The 27,507-nt window shown below is 42.8% G+C and overlaps 3 protein-coding genes across 3 annotated transcripts; 2 read left to right on the top strand and 1 right to left on the bottom strand.

Annotated features, from left to right (window-relative positions):
• The first annotated feature begins 1,239 nt into the window (after positions 1 to 1,239).
• On the top strand, positions 1,240 to 7,162 carry lctla (lactase-like a). Its single transcript, XM_068728781.1, has 13 exons — positions 1,240 to 1,366; positions 1,460 to 1,620; positions 1,913 to 2,000; positions 2,295 to 2,404; positions 2,496 to 2,624; positions 2,704 to 2,799; positions 3,067 to 3,121; positions 3,267 to 3,428; positions 4,046 to 4,320; positions 5,541 to 5,667; positions 5,790 to 5,989; positions 6,073 to 6,136; positions 6,840 to 7,162. Exons 1-13 carry the CDS (start codon positions 1,240 to 1,242, stop codon positions 6,953 to 6,955), a joined length of 1,710 nt encoding a protein of 569 aa, XP_068584882.1. The 3' UTR covers positions 6,956 to 7,162.
• Positions 7,163 to 7,780: 618 nt separating this feature from the next.
• On the top strand, positions 7,781 to 12,061 carry tipin (timeless interacting protein). The gene is made up of 8 exons (XM_068728769.1): positions 7,781 to 7,838; positions 9,084 to 9,233; positions 9,343 to 9,430; positions 10,141 to 10,216; positions 10,310 to 10,432; positions 10,524 to 10,581; positions 10,997 to 11,242; positions 11,460 to 12,061. Exons 2-8 carry the CDS (start codon positions 9,110 to 9,112, stop codon positions 11,807 to 11,809), a joined length of 1,065 nt encoding a protein of 354 aa, XP_068584870.1. The 5' UTR covers positions 7,781 to 7,838; positions 9,084 to 9,109; the 3' UTR covers positions 11,810 to 12,061.
• Positions 12,062 to 12,743: 682 nt separating this feature from the next.
• Positions 12,744 to 26,383, bottom strand: dis3l (DIS3 like exosome 3'-5' exoribonuclease). The gene is made up of 18 exons (XM_068728780.1): positions 26,161 to 26,383; positions 24,702 to 24,855; positions 23,486 to 23,614; positions 21,196 to 21,331; positions 20,417 to 20,584; positions 20,105 to 20,183; positions 19,796 to 19,975; positions 19,536 to 19,705; positions 19,281 to 19,442; positions 18,780 to 19,030; positions 17,957 to 18,049; positions 17,511 to 17,799; positions 15,250 to 15,485; positions 14,870 to 15,024; positions 14,169 to 14,347; positions 13,938 to 14,083; positions 13,570 to 13,741; positions 12,744 to 13,202 (listed from the first exon to the last, which is right to left on the bottom strand). Exons 1-18 carry the CDS (start codon positions 26,291 to 26,293, stop codon positions 12,876 to 12,878), a joined length of 3,159 nt encoding a protein of 1,052 aa, XP_068584881.1. The 5' UTR covers positions 26,294 to 26,383; the 3' UTR covers positions 12,744 to 12,875.
• Positions 26,384 to 27,507: the final 1,124 nt, after the last annotated feature.

Below are 27,507 nucleotides of genomic sequence, written 5' to 3'. Positions count from 1 at the left end.
TGTATCATATTATAGTATATTGTATTGTGTTATTTTATATTATATTAAATTACATTACATTACATTATATTATATTATTGAACTTTTGTTAAATGTGTAACCATGGCACTGACTCCAAGGCACAAATGTTTTTTCTAATAAATATTGAATTTTATTTTTAATGAGAAACTTAGTGCAGCATCACGACAAACTGCAGTGTGACATCAAAGCTCCTCTCTGACACTTTACAACATGTATGAAGTTTACAACAAGTTCACTTCATTTAATGAAGCGTTTAGTGGAATAAAGACGGATACGTTGTCTCTAGAGTGGTGTTCATCTTGTTCATTTACTTCTACTGGTGTCTTCAGGGACAACAGGTTCTGTTCTGGTCCACAGGATGAAGCTCCTAACGACACCGAGCTGCAGGCTTTGCTTACAGTGTCACAATCCCGTCTTTTTCCAAAAGATCTGTTTGCCGCAGCAAATTCACTGTCACACATCACTGCCTTCAAATGGAGCGGCATTCAGCACGTGTGTGTGTGTGTGTGTGTGTGTGTGTGTGTGTGTGTGTGTGTGTGTGTGTGTGTGGGGCTGATGAATGTCCCTGCATGCTTCACTGTGTTCTTGTTTGTTGTGACATTGGCTCTGAACCTGACGGGTCGGGAGCCATTAACCAGGTCCAGAAGCTCGGGGACGTTTCTTGCACTTTGGAGCAGCTTCCAGCGGAGACAAATGCAGGCGGTGCAGCAGGTCAGACATCTACATGTGGTTCTGAGGAGACGGAGGCTGGGCGAGGGGGGGCACAGATGTAGGGAGAGACGCGGGGACACGAGGACACAACGCCGCTTTCTCATCTTCTAGTCTTATCTCGGTGGGGGATTCACGGCAGCTTGACGATGTCGCTCATCCTGACTGTGCTGGACAAGCTGGCTTACTTCCTGTCTCTGGTGGCGTTTTGTGTCAGCGTGTCCTACGGCTGGCTGAAATGAGACGACAGGCTGCCTTTAAATCCACGAGCTGTGATTCTGACTGGGTGTGTTTTGTCTGTGGATGTTTGAACGAACGATCCCCGACACCTCTGTGTGAGCTCCTGAATCTCTGTTGTTACTTCAAGGCTTCTGGAACAGATGATGTAACCCATGTCGCTGTGTTCCACAGGTTTGCGATGCCTACATGAAAGCCTTGATATCTGTGACACTATAGTGTTCAAGCTGGGTGATTGTGGTCCTTCAGGTGTAACTGAAGACCAGGACCACGATGCTGCAGCGGTGCACCCTGAGGCCGTACCACGTGCTCGCGCTGGTGCTGTGCGCGTCGGCCCGGGAGGACTTTGACTGGACGAAGAACGAGAAGACGTCTTTCTACTACGGCACCTTCCCGACCGGTACGTCGCTCGACCGAAACGCCAGATGGTCAAACCTTCACGATAACCCGCAAAACAGCATCCGAGACGTTTTTACTGGTTTCCACCGTGCAGGTTTCTCCTGGGGAGCCGGCAGCTCTGCGTACCAGACGGAAGGAGCTTGGAACATCGACGGCAAAGGAATGAGCATCTGGGACGCATTCGCCCACAAGAAGGGGAAAATATTCTCCAACGACACGGGAGACGCCTCGTGTGAGGGCTACTACAAGTTCAAGGTGACGGCAGAGCGGACGCTTAACTGTTTGACTGGTGCAAAAGAAAATAGCAATGTCTTTGTTGGTGGACGATGGATGGACCGCTGCTGCTGTTCGGCTCGTTTTCTGCCACCAGCGTAGCATTGAAAGCACGGCGCGATTAGCAAACTAGCTAACTAGCCAGTTGTCCGCTAGTATTAGCAGCTAGTTTGCTAATCGCGCCGTGCTTTCAATGCTACGCTGGTGGCAGAAAACGAGCAAAGTTGTCACAAAGATGTTTGATTATTAAAGCGTTTCTTTGTTTGTTTGTCAGGATGACGTCACCTTGATGAAGGACATGAAGCTGAACCATTATCGTTTCTCCATTTCCTGGCCGAGGATTTTACCAGACGGACTGAAAAGTAACCGTGGCCGACCAGTGTGGAACGCCATTCTTTACCATTCAAATTTTATTTAATTTTATTTTGAAATCCGTTCTGAAGATGATTGAAGGTTGAAGTCAATAAGCAGAAGTTGTTTCTCTGTTCTTAATAGAATTCTAAATACGTCACATTGGGCTCATTTTTCATTCTTTTTTTGACATTGAAAAAGACAAACAAAGATAAGATGAACTCCAGTCATTAGACGCAGCCCTAGTTGTTGTGATGTTTCATTTCATCAGAGTGAATATTGATATTTGTGTGCAACTCTTTCAGGTGAACACATCAACGAGAGAGGAATCAAATACTACGACGACCTGATCAACACGCTGCTGGACAATAAGATCACTCCCATCGTCACTTTGTACCACTGGGATCTACCTCAGGTGAGCACCAAACGCTGTCTTTGCATTGATTTCCTGTATTACAGACTGGGACACTATAATGCATGTTGCACTATATGTTTTCACTCCGCAGGTCTTACAGGAGAAGTTCGGCGGCTGGCAGAACGCCACCATGGTGAACTACTTCAACGACTTTGCCAACTTGTGCTTTGAACGCTTCGGGAACAAAGTGAAGCACTGGATCACGTTCAGCAATCCGTGGGTACGTCGGGTTTTAGAAAGGGGGAAACGGTGCGTTCACTGTCCCGGCGTTTGACTCGTGGCCGTCTTTGTGCTTTCAGTCCGTCGCTGTGGAGGGCTATGAAACGGGGGAGCACGCACCCGGACTGAAGCTGAAGGGAACGGGAGCCTACAGAGCTGCTCATCACATCATCAAGGTACAAAGGCAAAGTGTGGCTCCGTCTGTGCAGAACACAGCACTCACAGATTCACTGCATGTCCATTCGTCTCAGTGAGGATGTGATTAGTGTGTGTGTCAAACATTATTCACTGGTGAAGGACTTTACGCTCAAAGCTGCAGCTTTGCTTTCTCTACACCAACGATGACGATGGAAATAAGTCTTGTGTTTTGTAGCTTGTGTCGTGATTATCAAAATAATGTCAAACAAACTCAACTGAAGTGACACTTCCTGTCTTTGAATCAGGCCCACGCTCAAGTTTGGCACACGTATGACATGAAGTGGAGAAGCAAACAAAAAGGTAAAAAAAAACAAGAAAAAAGCTTTTATTTACTTTTTATTTCTTTTTTTTGTGACTGAAGTCAAAGATAAATCACCGCCATGCTGTACGTGTGTGTGTGTGTGTGTGTGTGTGTGTGTGTGTGTGTGTGTGTGTGTGTGTGCAGGCCTGGTTGGGATCTCGCTCACGGCCGACTGGGGGGAACCGGTGGACATCACCAACCAGAGGGACATCGAGGCAGCGGAGCGATACATCCAGTTCTACATGGGATGGTTTGCTACTCCCATCTTCAATGGAGACTACCCACAGGTTATGAAAGACTACATCGGTACGTCAGCGTCTCTCTGCACTTTTTGCTACTTTAGTTTAGTTAGTTTGACGTCGTAAAGCCCTTCATAAGTTCTCAGTCACTACTAACTAGTTTGAAACTACAGATTTACCAAATAAAGCTGCATTAAAACTTAAGAAGCTGGTAAAGACTTCAGTGTGTAAATCGGTTTGCTAACATCGTTAGCATTGTCCAATCAAGAGCCAGCAGCACCGTAAACAGGAAGTTACGGAAGCATCTCAAAGTACAGTTTTAGAATCGCAAAATAAAATACTTTTGTCATCGTAGTTACTAAGTATTATTTCTGTCTGCATACATGGAGGTTTGTAATGAGAAGGAAGTGTGTGATTATGCTAAGCTAACTGATGGGTTTAGGATTTTGACATAAAAACACAAAGATTATCTTTTGCATGTGTTGTTCAACTATTGCACAGTATGAACGGTGATGTGATCTAAAAAGGCATTTTTCCACTTCGTCTAAACTTTAATTTAGCGAAGCGTAAAAACTCCGCAGAGTAAACGCTTAAAAGCGTCTTTAAGTGGTGTTTTAAAGGAAACGGTGCGTCTAAAAGAAACGGCGCTTGTTGTTTGATGCATCCCTGAACTTCTACCTTCAGGCAGGAAGAGCGGCCAGCAGGGCCTGGGCGCCTCCCGGCTGCCCGTCTTCTCGCCTCAGGAGAAGAGCTACATCAAGGGGACCTGTGACTTCCTGGGTCTCGGGCATTTCACCACCCGCTACGTGACCCTGAAGAACTACCCGTCGGGCCTCGGGGACAGCTACTTCGCGGACCGCGACCTCGCCGAGCTGGTCGACCCGCGGTGGCCCGACCCCGGCTCCGAGTGGCTCTATTCGGTTCCTTGGGGCTTCCGACGCCTGTTGAACTTCGTCAAGGTGGGGAAACGGGAAAATGTGAAAAAAGTCCAGATGTTACTTATCAACAACAACACGAGTCGCTCGCTACCCGATCCGTACGTTTCTGACTGACTAGAGACTAGTACTGTCTGCATGAGCTTCCTCCTAAAATGTAAAACATTCAATGAATGTTTGTAACATTGTTTTTTTGAAAACTTTCCCGCCAATAGAAGCGCATTGAATTGAAATCGTTACCGTTAGCCGTTAGCAGTGAGCTAACGTTAGCGGAGGATTAGTTGAGCTTCATTATGATGCGTTCAAGCTCTTGTAAAATGATTTTTTTTGTGATAAACTATAAAAAAATAGATATTAGAGAAATATAACCTGTTTAACGTCATAACACAAACTCTCATCAGCTCATGAATACATCATTAAAACTACTAATGCCGAGATTTGTTTTAATCAAAGCAAAACATTTTAATAACAATACAATCTTTTATTTCCTTATCGTTTTTAATTGTGTGTTTTTATGCACAATAGACTATAACATAGAAGAAGGATTTATTTAGAGTTTTTACACTGACTTCAGGATGGTTTGAATTATTAAAAACATGCACAAATTACAATAAAAATGGCAAATAATTATGATTATTTATATATAATAATAATTTAGAGTCAAGAGCTTTAAAGATTTATTTTTAAAATCAGTTGATGGCTTTGAAAGAACTGGAATTTAACCTGAAGAAACAGTTTGATATTTACTTTAAAAGAGAAGATCGATACCGCGCTCATGTGTGCACGTTTGGAGCTATAGAGCCAGGAGGTGATTAGCTTAGCTTAGCATAAAGACTGGAAGTAGGGGGAAACAGCTAGCCTGGCTCTAGCCATAGCTCAAAGACACACCTACCAGCATCTTTAAAGCTCAATAATGAAGTCACATCTTTGTTTAATCACAGACAAATGTCACAAACAACAGCACTTCTTCTCTGCGTACGTATGTTTGTGAACGCTGAAGAGAGCTATAGGCTAACCATTTCCCTCCGCTTTCAGTGTTTATGCTAAGCTAAGCTAATCACCTACTGGCTCCAGCTCGGTTCACACACACGATAGTGATATCCATCTTCTTAAGGAGTAAAAACAAATGTTACGTAAATTCAAGTGATACTTCGTGTCACGCCAACACAAAGATATGAGTTATGAAATCTAGTATATTTACTGTATGATGACACACATCAGTGACACGACGTCTCTTCCTTCAGACTCAGTACGGGAACCCGATGATCTACGTGACGGAAAACGGCGTGTCGGAGAAGATGCTGTGCACCGACCTCTGTGACGACTGGAGGATGCAGTACTTCAAGGACTACATCGACGAGATGCTCAAAGGTGAGGCAGCGGCTCAACGTCACGCCAAGACGAAGCTCAGGACGGAGACACGTTCACAGTCTGGATCACGTGAGGTGAATCTAGACGCCTTACAGGATTATTGTTTGTTTGTTTGTTCCCAGCGATGAAGGACGGCGTGAACGTGAAGGGCTACACGGCCTGGTCTCTGCTGGATAACTTCGAGTGGGACGAAGGGTTCTCCGAGCGGTTCGGACTCTACTACGTGGACTTCAGGAGCAAAAACAAGCCGCGCTACCCGAAGGCCTCGGTCCAGTTCTACAAACGCATCATCGGCTCCAACGGCTTCCCCAATCAGAGAGAGGTAAAACCCCGTCCCGCCGTCCCGCTACGCCCGCAGCACATTGTGTGGGTCGGCAGGTTAAAGAGGTGTTTGGATCTTTGCAGGTGGAGAGCTGGAAGAGGAAATCCGTGGAGACCTGCTCCTCCAGTAACCAGCTCCTGGCTGCAGGTCAGTACGATGAAGCTTTAATAAGAAGAAGAAGGAAGCTCGGTGGGGGCCAAACAAAGAAGAAATTCTGTCTCAAGCTTGTTCTTTCGCTCTCTAACGGGGTTTCTCTTTGTTTCGCCCCCCCTCCAGCTAGAAGAAAGTCCCAGAGAGATCAGGATCAGGCTTGGCCAGTGCATGATGAAGTTTAGGTACAACAGTTGTTTCTGAGCTCCTTTAACGCAATGCTACTCAATTCTTTATTTCAGGAGGCAAACACACTGAGAGCTTTGTTCTCTGAGCTCAAAAAGCTTCTTCAGAATGAGACAGCCTGACAAATAAGACACAACAAACTTCATTCATTATGTAACAAAAGACAAATGAAGAAACAATAACATCAATAACAATAAATCCATAAGATGCATGACTTTTACTGAATGTTTTCAAGATGCATAGCAGCCATTTAAATATAAATATATATATATTAAATATGTATATATACACTTGACACTTTAATTAACAGACTTAAGCTAACTTACTCTTGATTTTCACATTGTTTTCTTATTAAATTATGTATTTTACTGTGTTTATTGTTATGCACCGATCACCGAGCCACGTTCCTTGTATGTGCAAACAAACATATTTGGCAATGAACCGATTCTGGTTTGCAGTTTTTTGGAGCTGAGGCAGTAACTTCTCCTCACTCTGTCCCTGTTGTGTGTCTCAGATCCACTGATAGGACACATGGAGATGGTGACAGAGATCGTGGTCCCCACCGTCTGCACGCTCTGCATCCTCCTCAGCGCAGTCTTCCTCATGTTCCTGCTGCGAGGACGCATCTGAAGACACACACACACACACACACACACACACACACACACACACACACACACACACACAGATCTGAGAGTGACTTCAAAGCTGTGGAACTTGATCCTGTCGGGAGCATTTTGTTCATTTAACTGTCCTGCTGTTCTGTTTGGAATAAACACTTTCACCATTGAGTCAAAAAAGCCGGTACTTGTCACAAATCTGAAAGAATAAATTCAAGCTTGGTATATTATTCCTATTATTATTTATTTATTTTTGAACAAACTGTTCTTGAGTGGTAGTTTGACTCAAACTAACTGCAGAGAAAAGATGGTTTATTGTCTAAAAAGTTAGTAAAATAAAGAAATAAGAGTGATGGAGATACCGTGTTGTCTCTCTGTGGATCATACACTTCAAGTAAATACATGTTTAAGACTTAAATGGAGCTGCTTATTGATTGAATCGATCAGATGAACCTCTTCCTGCACAGCGGTTTATCCTTCAAATTAAAAGCCCTTAATCTGGACGTAAACACTGAGGGAACCCAACATACTAAACATTTAGTTATACTTTATAGTGTTGAATCTTTTTCTTTTTTAGTGAAACTATTTTTGATCTCTAAACCATATACTCACATAAATTAAATACACATTAAAACAACTCAAACAAACTTAAAAACAAAGTCATAGGGATGATTAGTCCAACCAGACTAATAAGACTAATATGTTTCACCTGTCACCGAAAACATCTATACATTAGTATTTTTTTTTTATTCACGTTATATAGTAATTTCCCGGTTAAAGTATTAATTAATCTGTGGGACTTTATGTTGAAAAAAAGAAAAGCTTTGTACCGGAAGTGGGTGTGGCTAGCTTGGTACCGCTTGTTGCTTCGCTCAACAGACAGCTCGTGAGTGGTGAGTCAATATTATACAGTTGTAAAGTATTCAGTTTGAACTACAACGTCGTATTTGATGAGCTCTGTTTATTTTGGTGACTTGCGGTTGACTCGTGTTGTTTTACTTGTTCGCTGACGGCAGCTTATCTTACATGTTAGCTAACGTAAGCTAGCCAAAGTGACGTTATCTCTGCAGCCCGTAGTTAGCTTAACGTTAGCATAGTGTTAGCATAGCCGTGTTTACTTTTACCGCCGCCTTTTTATTTTTCTTCTTCTTTTAGTTAATTTGGCGGACTACAAACTAACGTTTAACGTGCATACCGCCACCTACTGTAGCGGAGTGTGTAACATCATGACTTTATGACAACTGTCATTTAAACACAATAATAATGTTATTTATGAATAAAATAAAAAAATACGTTATTATTTATAAATAAAATTAAAAAAAATACTTTATTATTTATAAATAAAAAATACTTTATTTATGAATAAAATAAAAAATAAAAATACTTTATTATTTATAAATAAAATAAAAATACTTTATTATTTATAAATAAAAATATTTTATTTATAAATAACATTTTAAAAAATACTTTATTATTTATGACTAAATTAATTTAAAAAATACTTTATTATATATAAATAAAATAATAATACAAACTATTTTATTATTTAAAAATTAAATAAAAATGATTTGTTATTATTTATAAATAAGATAAAATAAAAATACTTTATTATTTATAAATAAAATTAAAGTAATAAAATATATATTTGTTATTATTTATAAATTAAAAAAAAAAATAGACTTCATATAAAAGTTAGACTCTGGATATTAAACCCGTTCCATTAAAAAAATGTAAATAAAGCCCCTTTAAGCTGAACTTGTTTGTCCCCTGTCTCTAACAGTCCTTTGATGCTGCACTCCCTTCCTGTATCTATATGATATATGTATGTGTATATATATGTATATATATATATAAAGTAAAATATTTCCCTCTCTAGTGTAGTGAAGTAGAAGTATAAAGGGTCTTAAAATAGTATCTTGTAATTTTACTTAAGTTGTTTTTTGAGTATTTGTACATGGCTGCTTTCCTCCCCTTTGATATTTATAGTTCTGTTTATTATCATGACCGTGTTTGTTTCAGTCAATGCAACGTTAGTTAAAACTATGAGTTTGGTGTGAATGAGCCTGTTAGCTGTTTAATAACGCTGATATAAAACATAAATGGAGGTAGGTAGGTACTGACTGTGGCTGGTGTATTAGTTCTTTTCCTCCAGGAGTCGCTCACCATGGAGAACGGCCTGTTTGACATTCCGGACTTGGACAGCCTAGAGGACGAGAGCTTCCCTCCCCTCCCCCCTCCTCACTCCCCGGGTCAGGGAGGACGAGAGGCCGGAGAGCCTTCTGACAACGGTGAGGAGAAGAAGGAGGTCTTCAGCGTTTGAAGCCAGGTCGTAGTAGAGACCGATAGAGTGATGCTAGATCCAGATGGTGACTGAGCTGCTGTCATGTGTTGATGCAGAAGACGGAGATGCGTCCCAGCTGGTGGACGTCCCTGCTGCTAAGAGGAAAGGAGCGAAGAGGCCGCAACCCAAGCTGGACTCTCAGAGGTAGTCACACACTTAGATGAGACTCAGTGTGAGGAAGACGCCAGGAGGCCTCAGAGCTCAGTCAAGACACGGACTGTTAGTGCAGTGAAGGCCTGCTGCTGCTGCTGCTGTTGTTGTTGTTGTTGTTGTTGTTGTTGTTGTTGTTTGTTTCAGCTCATTTTAGCTCCAAAGCTGCAGTCAGATTTCACACAGCTTAGTGAAGGCCTTCATAGATAGATAGATACATATCCACACACCTCTCAACACATTACTATTTATTAGAATAGTTTTTAACACCATTTTTATTTTACTTTACTTCACCAATAAAAATTGGTTTTACATACAGACACAGAGAGACACAGAGAGAGAGAGACAGACAGACAGACAGACAGACAGAGAGAGAGAGAGAGAGCGAGAGACACACAGACACAGCTAGAGAGAGAGACAGAGAGAGAGAGAGAGAGAGAGAGAGAGAGAGAGACAGATAGAGAGAGAGAGAGACACAGATAGAGAGAGACAGACAGACAGACAGACAGACAGACAGACAGAGAGAGAGAGAGACAGACAGAGATAGAGAGAGAGACACAGATAGAGAGAGACACAGAGAGAGAGACAGACAGACAGAGAGAGAGAGGCAGAGAGAGAGACAGAGAGACATACGGAGACATTACCTACCATAACATCCTTTGATCTACAAACAGTGGATCACAGTTGTTGTGTATTTTCTTCAGGCTGATCTCAGAAAGAGGACTTCCAGCTCTACGGACTCTGTTCGATAACGTCCGTTTCAAAGGCAAAGGGCACGAGGTGAGAGCAGGCAGCAGACGTTCTTAAAGTACTGAATCATATCTCATAACGTTCAGCCTCACGGTGTCTCCTGGTGTCTTTTTGCTCCACCAGGCTGAGGACCTGCGGCTGCTGATGCAGAAGATGGAGAACTGGGCTCACCGGTTGTACCCAAAACTGCAGTTTGAAGATTTTATCGACAAAGTGGAGAAGCTCGGCAACAAGAAGGACGTGCAGGTGGGAGGAAGATCTCAATGAAGTGTACTTATTTACTAGTGTAGAATGAACTAGTATTAGAGTAATTATTCATTTCCTTTGTTTGCTGCAGACGTGTCTCAAACGGATTCGACTGGACATGCCGCTGACCCACGAGGACTTCATGGTAGGTAAGAGATCCAAACGTTTCATATGAATTGTGTTAAGACGTTCAGAATCCATCTGAAACGTGAAGTATTTACACCACCACAGGCCGGGATCAGGGTCTGAAATCAGCACAATACAGGCCGGGATCAGGGTCTGAAATCAGCACAATACAGGCCGGGATCAGGGTCTGAAATCGGCTCCATACCGGCCGGGATCAGGGTCTGAAATCAGCACAATACAGGCCGGGATCAGGGTCTGAAATCGGCTCCATACAGGCCGGGATCAGGGTCTGAAATCAGCTCCATATAGGCCGGGATCAGGGTCTGAAATCGGCTCCATATAGGCCGGGATCAGGATCTGAAATCAGCTCCATGTAGGGTCTGAAAAGATGAGTAATGTTGAAATGTACTCTCTTCTGTTCAATGTGTCTCGGTTTAGGTGAAGAAGAAGCAGCAGCAGCAGCTCCTGAATCTCACGTTTTTGGGGATCCGGATCCGTTCAACAGCTCGAGCTTTAGCAACCTGCCGGCTCCGGTCCACTCCACTCCGGGTGCTCCGGTCCACTCCACTCTGGGTGCTCCGGCTTCCCCCCCGGCTCCCTCCCTGACGGAGGAGCAGCGTAGACGCATGGAGCTGAACCGACAGCGAGCTCTGGAGAGGAGGCTGGCCCGCCAGCAGCCAACGGGTGAGAGGAACGTCTGCTGAGAGTAGATCTCAGTCAGTCTACAAATGATGCAGACAAACCTAATATGAATATGAATGTGTGTGTGTGTGTGTGTGTGTGTGTGTGTGTGTGTGTGTGTGTGTGTGTGTGTGTGTTTGTGTTTGTGTGTGTGTGTCACCCCTCAAACATAATATATGTAAACATTGACTGACATCACATCTCAAATGTCTCCCTTCAGACTCTCAGACCGTCGCCTCGTCAGCAGATGAACCGACAGACGTCCTCAACAACTCTAAAGACCGGGATGAGGAGGAGGAGGAGGAGGAGGAGGAGGAGCCAGCCAGCAGCACACAACAACAACAACAACAACAACAACAGGAAGAAGAACCCAGCCAGCTTCCACACACAGACTCTGAGCCTCCTGCTGAATCACCTCGCAGTGAGAGAGAGGAAGAACCCGGTCTCAGTGAGGTCCAAGATCCCGGTCTCGGTGAGGTCCAAGATCCCGGTCTCGGTGAGGTCCAAGAACCCGGTCTCGGTGAGGTCCAAGACTCCGGTCTCAGCAACGAGTGTGAGGACGGAGATTAACGCTCTGAGTTTGTCGTGTCAGCAGCTTCAAATGAAACTGATATTTTTCTTCAGGTTTTATTAGTTTGTTTATTTAGTTTGTAATACATGTCGGTGTTCCTCATGTTACTTATATATATATGTATGTATATATATGTATATATACTTGTATCTCTTTGTTGTTATTGTCATAATCAGTGCAGCATGAGACGATCTCATTTGTTATTATTTGTGTGATTTTTAAATGCCAAACAATAAACTTTATAAAGAAACGTTTGATATCATCTTCTCATTCATTAATACATTCATTAATACCATAAACTCACAATGTGGATGAGTGAGAACAAAATCTGGTAAAATTACTTTACATTATTTTTAGGATTTCACAAAATGTAACTAATATTCCACGATATAAAACTTTTAATAATTTTAATTTGTAACTGAAGTCAAAGTCTACGTTGTTTTACTGTAAATAATAATGCAACTAGAAGCCAGTAATTTACCGTAAACTTGGGAGTCATAAATACATAAATTCTTTGTATCAATAAAATCATCTTCAGTGACAATGAGCTTCATGTCGGTGACTGAAGCCTTCACACCTTCTTACTCCAGTGATAAAGAGAATTTAAATAAAGTTTAAAGTTACGATGTTTTGTAGTAAAAATGACCAGATGTCAATCGTTAACTAAAGAGTTACAATGATATAAAATATATTGTGTGATAACAAAGAAACGACATATACACTTAATAAATAAACATGTAGTTACTGTAAGCAGGATTTATTTCATACAGATGTTTGTTTAAACTGAGAAAACAGAAATCATAAATATTAGTTTATGTTTTCATACATTATGTTTATTTGTATCAGTCTATTTAAAAGTCTCATATTTCACCATCATCACTGTGAACCTTCAGTTCTTCTCTGTTCACATAATAATCAGTCTGTGGACCAACATCATGAAAACTCATCATTTAATATGAAATAAATTCACACTTTGCATTATTGAACATTTGTCCTAATGAAAGTATGCAGACGATCAAATCTTCCATCATGATTCACTCAACGTGTTCACGTTTCCAGTCAGCTTCACGCCGTCGTTGCGGCGACCCGTAACAGGGCCTCCGGGTCCAGCAGAGCCAGCTCCCGGACCTCCTCCAGGAGAGAGTACAGATTGGGGGTCTTGCTCTGGCTGAACTCCCTCTCCTCTCTGGAGAGCTTGGGCCGCCGGGCCGCCTTCTCCTGGGCCTGCTGGGTGGCCTCCTCGGCCAGACGCACCACCTCCTGGACCAGCCGGCTGCGGCCCTGAGAGCTCGGCAGCCGGGGCTCCGCGGCGCCGCGGTGCGGCTCGTTGCTGACGACCTCCAGGGTCAGAGCGTCCGCGTGGCAAAGCAGCGAACGCACGGAGATACGCACCTGAGGAGGAGGACTCAAACGTCACAACACCTCCTCCACGCTGACAGCTACATGAACACACAGTCCAACATCTGAGAGGAGCAACGGACTGAGGGACGGATGAGGGAAGGTCAAGTTATGAGAAGAAGAAGAGGAGGAAGAAGAAGAAGAAGAAGAAGAAAGAAGAAGAAGAAAAAATAGAAGAAGAAGAAGAAGAAGAAGAAGAGGACCTTTGGGCTCTGAAGCCTCACAGATGTCGTTCAGTGTTTGAGCTCTTTATGAACATGATTCTGTAAATCTACAGTACAATAAATGAATAAATGCTGATAAAGATAAAGTTATATAAAGTTATATGGTGAACATGAATAAATGAATAAGTGTGACTCACAGTGATGTGGTCGAACAGTCTGAAGGTGGAGGTGCCGCAGCAGGACGTGGTGGTGATGTGGTCAGAGTGTCGCCGCACTGAGCCGCTCTCCCACTCACAAGAACCGTCCTGTCCAGTGGACACCACCTGACCCTCTCTATTCCTCAGGTACACCGGCCCTTTAACACCGTACCTGGAGGGGGGGGGGGGGGACAGAGAGAGAGAGAGAGAGAGAGAGACACAGAGAGACAGAAAGAGAGACACAGAGAGAGAGAGAGAGAGAGAGAGAGAGAGACACAGACAGAGAGAGAGAGACACACATGTAATTTATATATTTATATATTTGACTAATATTTGGTGTGATAATGAAGAGCTGTAGGTGTTCGTACTCGGGGACAAACACCAGCACGCCGTTGTCTCGGATGGAGTAGATGACGGCGTCGGCCACACAGCGCCAGTCCGACTGAGGGTCTCTGTCTCTGAAGTAGAGACACTGAAACAGCTCCGTGGACGACTTCTGGGCCCGCTGGGCCGCCTGGACCGGTCACAAAGAGGTAAACCGGTCAGAGGAGGTTTCTTTAAGTGCAGTAAGAGAAAAAAACAAAACACACAGCACCGACCCGGTTCTTGCTGTTGATGTGATGAGCCGTCTCCTCCAGTTCTTTGTTACCGGCCACTGCTCTGCCGGGGTCCGGCCCTCGGTCCACGGCGAGGGCCGCGGCGAGGAGGCGGTGCACCACGATGTCGGCATAGCGGCGGATGGGCGAGGTGAAGTGAGTGTAGCGGTCCAGAGCCAGTCCTGAGAAACAAGGAGAACGTCCACGAGAAGACATTTTAAAAAATTTGAGACGCTCAGATGTTTTTTCCCAACCAGTGAACAGGAAGTGACCACATCTGGACTGAGGAGGAGTGACGTAGAGACGCCGTATACGTCTCTGGTAGAGACCTGTCAATCAGCGTGTAGCCCCGCCCCTAAATCATCCCCTCTTTATGGTCTGTTTGACTCTCAATGGAGCATAATGTACTAAATGAACATCATGCTGTAGTGAAGAAGACTGTAAACTAGAGATTGAGACCATAAACTCATGTTTACAATGTTTACTGAGGGAATAAATCAAGAGAGAAGTAGAGTCATTTTAGACTAGACTTCTATACAACCGGAGGAGTCACCCCCTGGTGGACACTAGAGAGAATGCAGCTTTAACACACTTCTTTACGGCTTCACGCGTCAGAACTGCAAGTCGCTGCCTGAACTCCGTTAGCGTCAGTTGTTGATACCATAAGAAGCTGAAGGATGTTGTAGAGGTGTTGTCTAACGTACCGTAGTGGTAGAACTGGTCTTGAGACTGGAGGCCAGTGGAGAAGTACACAGCCTGTGACATGGCAGTAGTGGCCATGATCCTCAGCAGCCTGTTCACCAGCGGGTCCTGCGGGTCCACGGCTCGATCCAGAGAGTCCGCTAGAGCCTTGTTGGTCCTGGAGGAACAGAACTACCTGTTAGAATAGGGTTAGTGTTTGTTGTTGTGATACTCGTTTCGGCCACAAGAGGCTAAAGTGCACCACTAAACCAGGCTTAGGGTCTAAGCGTTGATCTACCAGCTGAGTTTTAATTCCTCAGTGCGCTCTAAACAAAAGGAACATATGCTTTGTGTTAAGTTATGTAACGACATGTGGAACGAGTGAAGACATAAAACCAGTCACCCGGTATCGATGGTGAATCCCCTGGCGGCGGCGCTCTCCACCAGCTGGCTGAAGAACTCCTGCCGTGGCGGCGGGTGCCGCCGCAGCAGCGCCTGGTGAGGGAAGGCCTCCTGGATCTTGCGCGCCACCCAGTGGTTGGCGTAGATCATGCACTCGGCCACGGTCTCGTGGACCTCCAGCGGCTGACGGGGCACCAGGGCTGTGATGTTCCTCTCCTCGTCCAGCTGGGCTCGCACCTGAGGAGGGGTTTCAAAAATAAACTGTCATGTAGAAAGTCCGCCGCTGAAAATAGTCCCCAACAAATGCACTGCTTCCACTCCAGCCGTTTGGGGAAATTACTGAGCTTTTTTTCTAAACATGATTTTTAAAAGATGTACGACTGGAGCTGAGAGACGTGAAGACATTCAGAGACATTCATGGTTTTGGTCTCTTTATGGGATTTGTTGACAATAACTCCTAATAATAGCCTTATCCTTGAAGACAATTTATTTATTTGTATATGATAATATAATAGTTCTTATTTTTATTTTTTACAAAATATATTTGTATATATTATGATTTTTTTAATTATATTTTACAAAAAATATATATTTTTAAATATATTAATTTGTATGTGATTATATTCAATTTGTTATGAAATATATTTTTATATATTACTTTTTATTTTTTTAATTATATTTTTATGTATTATTTTTTATTTTTTACAAAATATGTTTGTATACTATGATTTTTTTAATAAAGTTTTACAAAAACACATTTTATATATTAATTTGTATGTGATTTTATATATTTTTTTATGAAATATATTTTTATATATTATGATTTTTTGTATTATATTTTTAAAAAAATCTTTATATATTAATTTGTATGTGATTATATATATATTTTTATAAAATATGTTTTTATATATAATTATGAATTATTTGTTTTGTTATATTTTTATATATTATTTTTTTCAAAATATATTTGTATATATTCATTTGTATGTGATTATATATATTTTTTTATGAAATATATTTTTATATATTATGATTTTTTGTATTATATTTAAAAAAAAAATCTTTATATATTCATTTGTATATGATTATATATATATTTTAGTTTTTTACAAAATATATTTTTATATATGATTTTTTTTATTATATTTAAAAAATACATATCTTTATATATTAATTTGTATGTGATTATATATATATATATTAATAAATATATATTTGTATATATTATTATGAATTCTTTTTTTATATAGTTCATTTTTGTTTTTTACAAAATATCTTTATATATATTATGATTTTTTTTAAATTAAATTTTACAAAAAAATATATTTTTATATATTAATTTGTATGCGATTATATATAGATTTTTATTAATAAAATATATTTTTATATATTATGAATTATTTTTTTATCATATTTTATATAGTTAATTATATTAGTTATTTTTTACAAAATATCTTTATTTATAATGATTTTTTTAAATTAAATTTTACAAAAAATATATATTTTTAGATATTAATTTGTATGTGATTTTATATATTTTTAGTTTTTTACAAAATATATTTTATATATGATTTTCTTTATATTTAAAAAAAAAATCTTTATATATTCATTTGTATGTGTGTGTAACATATATTTTTATATATTATGAATTTTTTTTAAACTATTTTCTTATATTTTATTTTTTACAAAATATGTTTTTATATATTATGATTTTTTTTAATTAAATTTTACAAAAAAAATATATTTTTATATATTAATTTGTATGTGATTATATATAGATTTTTATTAATAAAAAATATATAGATTTTTTTATATATATATTATGAATGTCAGGTCGAGTCATTCATCCTGGTCGACTGGTCTCACATAAAGTCATAAAATACACAATAAACAACAGGAAATAGAGAAACTCTTGTTCCAGGGGGTCAAATTAATAACGGTTATCTTGAACACCATCACAGTATTTCACATAATAAACACCGACATGTCCTTTCATGACGACACCTCCTGTGATGCAGCTCAATGCATCACAGTATCTACATAGATGAAGAAGAAGAAGAAGAAGAAGAAGAAGAAGAAGAAGAAGAAGAAGAGTTCATATCTTGTTTTGACTGATGAACAACCAGTAAATAGAGTCTCAGACTGCTCTGTATGCTCACTGGATTACTCTCTGATCTCATGTGGGATCAACTCTCTGTGCTGCTCTTCTGGTTCTAGTCTCAGTGGACCAGTTACCAGACAGGATAGAGGAAGCCCTCCTACCTCCACCCCTTCCAGCTCCAGCGCTCCTCCCCTGTCCCTCTGCGCCCGGAGGTGTCTGGCCACGCGGGTCAGCGTCTCCAGACTCCGGGTGAGCCGAGCCAGCTCCGCCTCCCTCTCCTCGGACCCGAGCCCGTCCAGCTCCGGCACCTCGGCCGGCTCCCCGTCCAGCAGCGCCTGGGCCAGCTCGTAGTGGAGCTGGTAGGAGGAGCGGATGAGCGTGCGGCCGTACCACACCTCCACGACGGCGAGGGTTTGAGCGTCGAGCTGCCACATCACGCTCATCGCGTACCTGGAGAGAGGACACCAGGGAACACGTCGCCGGGTTTGTGATCGTCAGGTGCAGGACGGAGACGTGCGAGGACCACGTCAGGCTGTGTGTGGAGCTGAAGTTGGGTTTCTGAGCTCCTCTCTACACACAAGGCAGACAGAGCGAGGCGTTCACTGACCTGTCGACCCCCCCCAGCAGAGAGCAGAGGTCCGCGCTGAGAACAGCAGGCAGCATGTCGTACCGCCGGTCGGCCAGGTAGTACGTCGTGGCCCTGAGGAGACCCAGAAGAAGAGATTCACTGGTGTTAAGTCCTTTATGTGTGTGTTTGCTCTGTAATAAAGTTTATGAATCACACCTTGAGATGAAGCTGCTCTCTTTTGATTCATTTTATTTTAAATTTCATTTATTTGTTATTTTGTTTCATAGTTTTTTATTTGTTTGCTTTTATTCTGTGTTTATCTGACATAATCAACACAATATGAAAGTTCTCTTTGATTGAGATTATATATCTATCTATCTATCTATCTATCTATCTATCTATCTATCTATCTATATATATATATATATATATTTAGACATGCCGTTTCATACTGCTTTGCTTCATTAACGTCCCTACAGGCGCTTCTTTTTGTGGTCGTTTTCTATCGTTCACATGTTGTTAAGTATTTTCCTAACTCTAAATCCAGACGTGTTTCCTTTAATGATGCACTAACCCTTCTTTAACGAAGACACACTTCTGCTCTTTTATTGGTAGTGTTGTTGTCGTCGTGTGCTTCTTGTGTAATCTTTAAAGCACTTTGTGTATTAGAAGTTCTATCAGCGCCTGGAATTCATTCTGATTGATTTGCTCCTTGAAAAGTGCAAAAAAAAGACCAACGTTTCAACAATAATGTGTCTTCATTCTTTCCTGTTCTTTCCTGACTCTTAACGGGTTATTTCTTGACTTTGCAGCTCCCTGGCCTCTCAGCTCTCCGTCCCGCCCCCGTTGGATCTGAGCTCACCTGGTCCGGGCCTCCAGGTCGGTGAGCGAGCCCTCGGGGACGAAGTGGGTGACGTCAGCGATGTGGACCCCGAGCTCCAGCAGCTTCCCGCCGGCGAGGCTGCGCACCGACAGCGCGTCGTCCACGTCCTCGCAGCCCCGCGGGTCGATGCTGAACACCAGGTGAGTCCGCCTCAGGTCCCGGCGCTCCGCCGCCTGGGCCGGATCCACCGTCCACGGCCTCTCGGGCGAGTTCACCGGCATCTCCCTCAGCTGAGGACGGACAGTCGCTTAGGTTATCCAGAGGCCTTATATTAAGTGTTAGAACACGATGTAGGACTATTTATGATGACCTAACAGGAACAAAGACCTCTGGCTCTGGTGGGAATGGGTCTGCATGCTGAGTAGTAACTTAAGAATCCTACGTTTACACATGATCCTCCACCAAAGAATTGCAAAAACCACAAATAAAAAGGACCCAGAATCACGGAGATCAAGACCACAGACGACCCCCCCGCCTCACCTGTGCGTCGGAGAAGGGGGGCACGTGGATGCAGTTCTCTATGAGGATGGTCTGGACCTCGGTCTCCAGCTCTCCAGCCCGACCCAGAACCCGCACGCTGTGGCCGTTGGGATAGAGCGACGTGCTTTCCCAGGAATCAATGCGCACCACCACCCTGTGGTCCTGGGGGGGGGGGGTTATAATAAATACATCCGATCTTATATCAGCCCAACCAGTTTCCTAATGTGAGTGAATAACGACATCGGGGAACCAGACCTGCAGAGCATCGGCCTGCTGGGTGCTGATGCGGATCTTGGGGATGCGGTGGTCCCAGGGGACGACCAGGATGCGCTGGGAGTTCCTGGTCTGGGGCTGAGGTCCTTCTCTGGGGGGGAACGTGACCACGTAGTCCCTCCAGTTCCTCTGCAGGATCCCCACAACGCGGCCTGAGGGTTTTGGCACAGAGAGACAGAATTGAGTGTGCTTCAGTGGTTTCCTTTCAGTCGGATTCTTCCGGTACCGTTTGGTTAGCTCACCTGTCGGCATGGGCTTCCTGTCTCCGTCCTCTCCGCTCTTCTCCTCCCCCTGTCCCTCGGTCAGAGCCGTGTCCCTCCCTCTCCACTCGCTCTTCGGCAGCAGCTCCACCGCGACCGCGTCGCCGTGCACGGCCCTGTTACGGTTCTTAGCGCCGCACACCAACACGCCCCAACTCAGATCTGTAGAGAGAAGAAGAAGAAGAAGAAGAAGAAGAAGAAGAAGAAGAAGAAGAAGAAGAAGAGAGTCAACACCTGGCGGACATCACAGCAGAGACGGATGAGCTGAATTCTGCAGCTGCAGCTCTAGACCTGAGTTCTTGTTGGACAGACCCTCCGCCGTGATGGAGGCTTCGCTGTGCGCCCGGTGCTTGCTGGTGCTCAGAGTTCCCTGAAGAACAGGAAAGAAAGACGAGGTTCACCTTGATGTGAGGAACATTACTGATCTGGTTTGATTCACCAGACTGTCCTCCGCTGCTGGAGAGCTGATAACTCTTCCTTTTACTGCACTGTGAACATGAGTTTATGGTCTCAAGTCTTCTTCAATACAGCATGATGTTCATTTAGTACATTATGCTCCATTTAGAGTCAAACAGACCATAAGGCAGGGGACTCGTTCTGCACCTGAATGTACCGGCCACACTTGATCCCAGCCTCCAGGACCTCGGCGGGCAGATGTTCGGCGTACTCTCTCTCCGCGGCCTCGCTCTCCTTCTCCTGCAGCGCCTGGGAGATGGAGCCGTACAGCTCGCGTACCGCCTGCAGCTCCGGCCAGAAGTTCAGCAAAAAATCCTGTCGGAGACAGAGAACAGGAACTTTTTATCCGGTCCTGAACCGGTCCCGGTTTAGTCCCGATGCCTCTATGCGACCTTCTTCATAGAGAGCACATGTCTGAGATAATTACTGATGTACAGCTTGTTTACTTTATGACATAAATTCCGTGACGTCTTAATTAAAGCGTTCATTCCGAGTCGTACTGCGAGGTCGTTAAACTACACACTCCTGGTGATCGCACACATGAACAGCTGTGCAATAAAGACACCTGTAGACACACCTGTGTGTCTTCTTTTATTTTAGTTCTTGATTTTTTTAAAAGCCTCCTGAGTTTAGTGTTTGCATTTTCACTACAAACACTAAACAGTGCAGCTGGTCCTTCGTGCATAAATTCTATGTTACATTTCTAACCGTAGCGGTCTCTGTGACGTCCACGTGACGTCCACGTGACGTCCACGTGACGTCCACGTGACGTCCACGTGACGTCCACACGTAATACACTAAACCAAAGAAGTGAAGGACTCCTCGTCCGGCGCCCTCTGGTTAAAGCCGAGCGTCGGCGCTTTAACCTCGCGGCGGCCGTGTGTCTCGCGTCTCGTCGTCCCAACGCTGGCTGGGACGTCCCGTACCTGGACGGAGATGACGTAGACGCCGGAGTTGAGGCTGCTGTACTGATCCACGGCCTCCTGGTCCTCCGTGATCATCACCACGTCCTTCATCCCGGCCAGGTGGTTGTAGTACCACACCGCTGCAGAGTACACACACCTACACACACACACACACACACACACACACACACACAGTTAATGAAGTACAGCTTGCCTGTTAAACCCTCACACCCTGCGTTTAGTTACTTTAGCACATAAAGTACCTGGAACTGTTTACTGCAGTGAATGAGCTCCAGATTGCAGCCTTTAAAAAAAAACAAAAGTCTTTTAAAAGTGAAACTAGAAAGTTTGGGGACGACATAAGGTGTAACACAGGTGGAGCGTCACGCAGTGAGGTCTTTATCGACACTAGATCTCGGCGGTCAGCAGAACGAGCTCCACGTCTCACTATCTCGTCCTTCTGCACCGGCTTCCTCGCTCGGCTGTTTAATCTCTGCGGCAGATGACTATTTGATCTGCGGATGCATTGATAATAATTATGCAAATGATGAGCTCGCAATACCGTCACACGCGTATCGGTTTGGTTTTCTCAGGTTGAGATCATTTTGGATTTTTCTAGGTTGCTTGTTTGACTTTAGTGCATAAAAATGAATCACATAACGGGCGTGTAGCCTACGTCAAACAGACACGCTCTCATGTTAATTCATTACTGCGGCATGTTGAGGCTCATGTGCTGCAGGAGAGGAGCTCATGTTTTATACATGAGCTCTTTCATAATTCATTTTACAAAAATTGGCAAACAATGGAATATATATATATATATATATAAATATTACGCTTTTCACGTTTCCAGCCTCTCCTCTCCTTCATCCTCTCTCCTCTCCTCTCCTCTCCTCTCTCTCTTCACTTCCTTCATATCAGTCAGAGTTTCTCTGATTTCTGGTCACATGACTGTTGGTCTCAGATGAATCAATCATGACGTCATAGTTTCATGAGGAGTTCACACTTTCATGTTTTTAACACAATCTGGTTAAAGTGAACTCTTCATTAGAGGAGACATTTATAATGACAACATGTAGAATAAAATGTTTTGGATGAAATATCACATTTTTAATCTTCGCTCCGGTTGCTTTTCCTGACGTTTCGTCACACGTGATGTGTTCAAGGACCCTCGGAAAGATGAAAAGATAGGTATCAAATAATTACTGAAGTCCATATTTTATTTTGTTTATAGTACCTGATTTCTTCCTGAATGGAGAAAAAAAAAAAAACATGTTTTAGAAAATAGTGAAATTGCCCCTAAAGCCCCCCGGACAAATCTTTGATTGACAGCTTAGCCAGGAGGCGGGCCCTAGCTGCCGTGCGGTTCAGCACCACCGGCTTCTTCAAGTTGAACCAGAGTTGAAGTGAATTCAGGGTTTATACATTACTAAACTGCATTTTTAAACTTTCATCTAAAAATCTGCTGACGGAGCCAGAGGAGCAGAAGCGTCACGTCACTTATTTTATGAATGAAACTTCACACACAGTTCAGAAACAGTTCAAAACCTTCTTTAGCGCTGCTACTGCTAGCGTTAGCCAGCAAACCTAGCGTTCGCAACATGGCTAATACGAGCTAAGGCTGGCTAACGCAGGCTAACGCGGGCTAACGCAAGCAGCCAGAGTCAGGGGTTCGTTATGCAACACGAGGCTGCTCAACGAAATGCTGGTCTGGCCTATTTTACGATATTTGACGATAAATCAACAAACATGTAGCGATGTTCACTGGAGCGACCGGCCGCTGTTGCCATAAATTTTTGTTTCTGTTGTTGCGGTCCTGGACTTCCTGGTCCGTTTTCTGGCTGCTAGCGTTAGCAACAGGGCTACATTAGCTAATGCTAGTAGCATGGCTAATAGTAGCTAACACTAGCAGCTAGAAACAAAGGTTCAAGGCTTAAGTTATTCCTACATTTAAGTCTTTTTTTACGTTTACATAATTGATGGGACAAAGCTATAGATGTTTCCTAGGAACCGATTCACTCTCTAGGTCTTTAATGGTGAAATCTGCTGGTTTGAGACTAGCTGCTCGTGTTTACGGTCTAACATCAAGTGAGATGTGTGGAGGGACAAATCCAGCATTCTACAGATGTTGCTTAAGTGTGTTAATCAACATTTAAACATCAGACTGGATTATGTGCAGATAGATCTCCCTGATTAGCTTCTTCTTCTTCTTCTTCTCTTTACATGAAGTACTTGACTGCTCTCTATTAAACAGTACTGTGTGTGTGTGTGTGTGTGTGTGTGTGTGTGTGTGTAGGTACTGAACACTGACCTGGTCTGCCACTTCTCCTGGCTCTCCCCCTTCTTCCGTGGACAGTAGGAATACTCTTGAAATTCATTGGCGAACAGCACACAGTCGTGTCGAGGGTCTTTGAGCAGGTTTCGCAGACGGTTGTATTGCCTGCACACACACACACACACACACACACACACACACACACACACACGTCTAAATCACAGAGAGAATTGCAACATTCAAAAAGGAATAGGTTCACATTTTGGGTAATACACACATTCACTTTATTGTCTCTTTGCAGCTGGTTTGTAATCTTTTTTGTAATAGTTTTGTGTTTCTTTGTCCTCGCTTCGTAATCATTTTGTGTCTCTTAGTCGTTGTTTTGTGTCTCTTTGTAGTTGTTTTGTGTCTCTTAGTAGTTGTTTTGTGTCTCTTTGTAGTCATTTTGTGTCTCTTAGTAGTTGTTGTGTCTTTGAAGTCGTTTTGTGTCTCTTTGTAGTTGTTTTGTGTCTCTTAGTAGTTGTTTTGTGTCTCTTAGTAGTTGATTTGTATCTAATTGTAATTGTTTTGTCTCTTTGTATTATTTTTGTCTCTCTCTCTCTCTCTCTCTCTCTCACACACACACACACACACACACACACACACACACACACACACACACACACACACACACACACACACACACACACACACACACACACACACACACACACACACCTCGTTGTCGTGATGGGAAAAGTGCAATTACTGACACAGTATGGCATCAGAATATGCTCCACCAGCTTTGTCCACCGTATCAAACGTGAAGCCACATCACATAAATGATGCAACGTTTTAAAAATGGCCTCGTCAACAGAAAATCCAAAAAGAAAAGCAAGGGGGGGGGGGGGGGGGGGGTCATGTGGGACCCCTTATTTACAGCGTTCACCAGGTTTCGTCAGAGACGTATCTCTAGTCAGCGGCCGCGTCTCGTTTCTCCTTCGTCAGCGGAGCTTCGATATAATGAGGTTGACCTCCGCACCACTCATCTCTCTCACTCACACTCACTCACTCACACTCACTCACACTCACTCACTCACACACACACACACACACACACACACACACACACACGTTGTAATTAGAGGCCCAACTCAAAACGCAGCCTCAGGAAGTAAAAAGGTCCTGACCACGGGAGCCGTTCCCGGGGCCCTCGGGGCGCCTGGAGCTCCAAAGCCTCCTTTCAGAGACCCCTGTTCAGCGGTCGGCGTACCTGCGGCCTTTGCTGTGCTGCACGGCCTGGCAGGCGGTCTGGGTGAAGACGATGCCCTGCAGCTCTCTGGACTCCAGGATCTCCAGATAGTCCACCACCACCCCGACGTCGGGCACCACGTAGTGGGTCAAGTCTCCCGGCAGCACTTTGCCATCTGGTTGGGACGTGAGCAGATCACCGGTTCACTTCAACACTGACACAGGTCCAGATCACCGGTTCACTTCAACACTGACACAGGTCCAGATCACCGGTTCACTTCAACACTGACACAGGTCCAGATCACCGGTTCACTTCAACACTGACACAGGTCCAGATGCGGCCCGTCTACAGAGTAGAGCTGTTCTAGTGTTGTAGGGGAGCTGAGGCTGCGTCACGTTTCATCAAACACTGTTTACAAGAGTCTGAGCTTATCGAAGGAGGGGATCACTGCAGCTTCTACGACGTGCTTCAGACGTGTTTCAGTGGATTAACATTAGTAGGAACATATAACACAGTAGCTGTTTCACATCACACACGTTCACTTTAATGAGCTGCAGCTGCTCTTACAAACTACGGACTGATGCACTGAACCGGACTAACTACGTCCTACTCATGACCGATGTTTTGAAGGATCCAGTTTGGAGTAGTACAGTAAAAGTACAATATGTACCTCTGAGATGTAGTAAAAGTACAATATGTACCTCTGAGATGTAGTAAAAGTACATTATGTACCTCTGAGATGTAGTAAAAGTACAATATGTACCTCTGAGATGTAGTAAAAGTACATTATGTACCTCTGAGATGTAGTAAAAGTACATTATGTACCTCTGAGATGTAGTAAAAGTACATTATGTACCTCTGAGATGTAGTAAAAGTACATTATGTACCTCTGAGGTGTAGTAAAAGTACAATATGTACCTCTGAGGTGTAGTAAAAGTACATTATGTACCTCTGAGATGTAGTAAAAGTACAATATTGACCTCTGACATGTAGTAAAAGTACATTATGTACCTCTGAGATGTAGTAAAAGTACATTATGTACCTCTGAGATGTAGTAGAGAGTTTGTTGACTAATCGATTTAATTGAAAGTTAAAGTAAAAGAGTCATAAAACTTCAAATCTTTTTTATTTTTTAGATATATGTTGGTAAGTTAAAATATGCCATACAGCATAAAAAAACCTTAAAAAATATGAAAAACCGACTAAAGAAAATCTTTAAACGACCGATTAGTCGATTATTCGACTAATCGACTAAGAAGGGGCTACACGGAGTACATGTACTCAGTACCACTGCTCTACACTGACGCGTCTTAATGTCTGTTTAAACACAGTACTTAACGCAGTACTTCAGGAGACACATGAATATTTGATATGAGTGGACACAGCCTCGCGCTCTCTGCAGTATCACCGTGTTGTTCGGTCCCGTCGTTCACGTAGCGGACGGTAACAGGCCGGTGTGTGTGTGTTGTGTGTTCGTTACCCCGGTTGTCGCAGTCCGCCTGACACAGAGCGCTGTAACACGGGACCCGCTCCCTCACGTAGTGCTCCCGGACCACGCGCACCTTCCGGCCCCTGCTGCTCTTCAGGTGCAGGATCTTCTCCGTCTTAATCATCCTCGGAGCCCCGTCAGCTGCTCTCCTGCACCGGCTGCTCCGTGTTGATTCCACCGGAGGAACGACGCGCTTTGTAAACAACCCACGAAGCAACTTCAGGGAAGTGACGGCTGACGTCATCACGCAAAAGCGGGGGGGGGGGGGGGGGGACCCGGAAGCCCTCCCCTCCTCCCTCCCCCTTTTTCTGTTGCTGCGTTCAGGTGCTGTCGGGAATTTATGATCGCTCAGTGTGTGGAAGGTTTAATAAATAAGATATAATACATACGTTATAATAAATAAGATATTATAAATAAGCATACGTTATAATAAATAAGATATTATAAATAAGTTGTAATAAATAAGATATCATAAATAAGTTGTAATAAATAAGATATGATAAATAAGGTATAATAAATAAGATATAATACATAAAGTATAATAAATAACATATGATAAATAAGATATAATAAATACGTTATAATAAATAAGATATAATACATAAGGTATAATAAATAAGATATATTACATAAGTTAACAGTAGCAGACAGATTTAAGGGTCATTCATATGTTTGATTCATATTTTGGTAATAAATGATTATTACCAATAATGTCACAGCTTGCAGTCGTAGATCAGCTTTCAGGTGATAAGATTTGCAGATACATATCTGAACGTGTCATGAAGTTTGTTAAACCTAAACATCAAACTTAAACTGTATAAATATGTTGTACACATGTGTAAAACCTTTAGAAACACATATTTATGTATATATATGTATGTATGTATATATATATATATATACATGTATATATATATATACATGTGTATATATATATATATATATATATATATATATATACACATGTATATATATATATATATATATACATGTGTGTATATATATGTTATGTATAATTTAAATGTCTGTATGACTCAGGACATAAACTAAGTACATTCACTCAATACTGTACAAATTATATACTTGTACTTTACTTAAATATTTTTCTTTTCTTGCCAATTTGTACTTCTACTCTTCCTCTTTGTGGTACTTTTTACTCCACTACATATATTTAATTGACTTTATGAATTCATATTTCTGCTCACAGAACAAAGAGCTTCTGGATTATGTTGCAGTTCAGTTCAGTTGAGCTGAAACGACGAGTCGATATTTAAAATGTGTGTTCCATCTTCACCAGTGTGTCTTCATTGTTTATATCTATTTTAAGTTTGTTTTAAC

Source organism: Cebidichthys violaceus, unplaced genomic scaffold (genome assembly GCF_023349555.1).
Source record: "Cebidichthys violaceus isolate CVI_PGR_0920_01 unplaced genomic scaffold, fCebVio1.0.p SCAF_43, whole genome shotgun sequence".
Classification (NCBI taxonomy): Eukaryota; Metazoa; Chordata; class Actinopteri; order Perciformes; family Stichaeidae; genus Cebidichthys; species Cebidichthys violaceus.
This window is presented reverse-complemented; position numbering and strand designations above follow the sequence as displayed.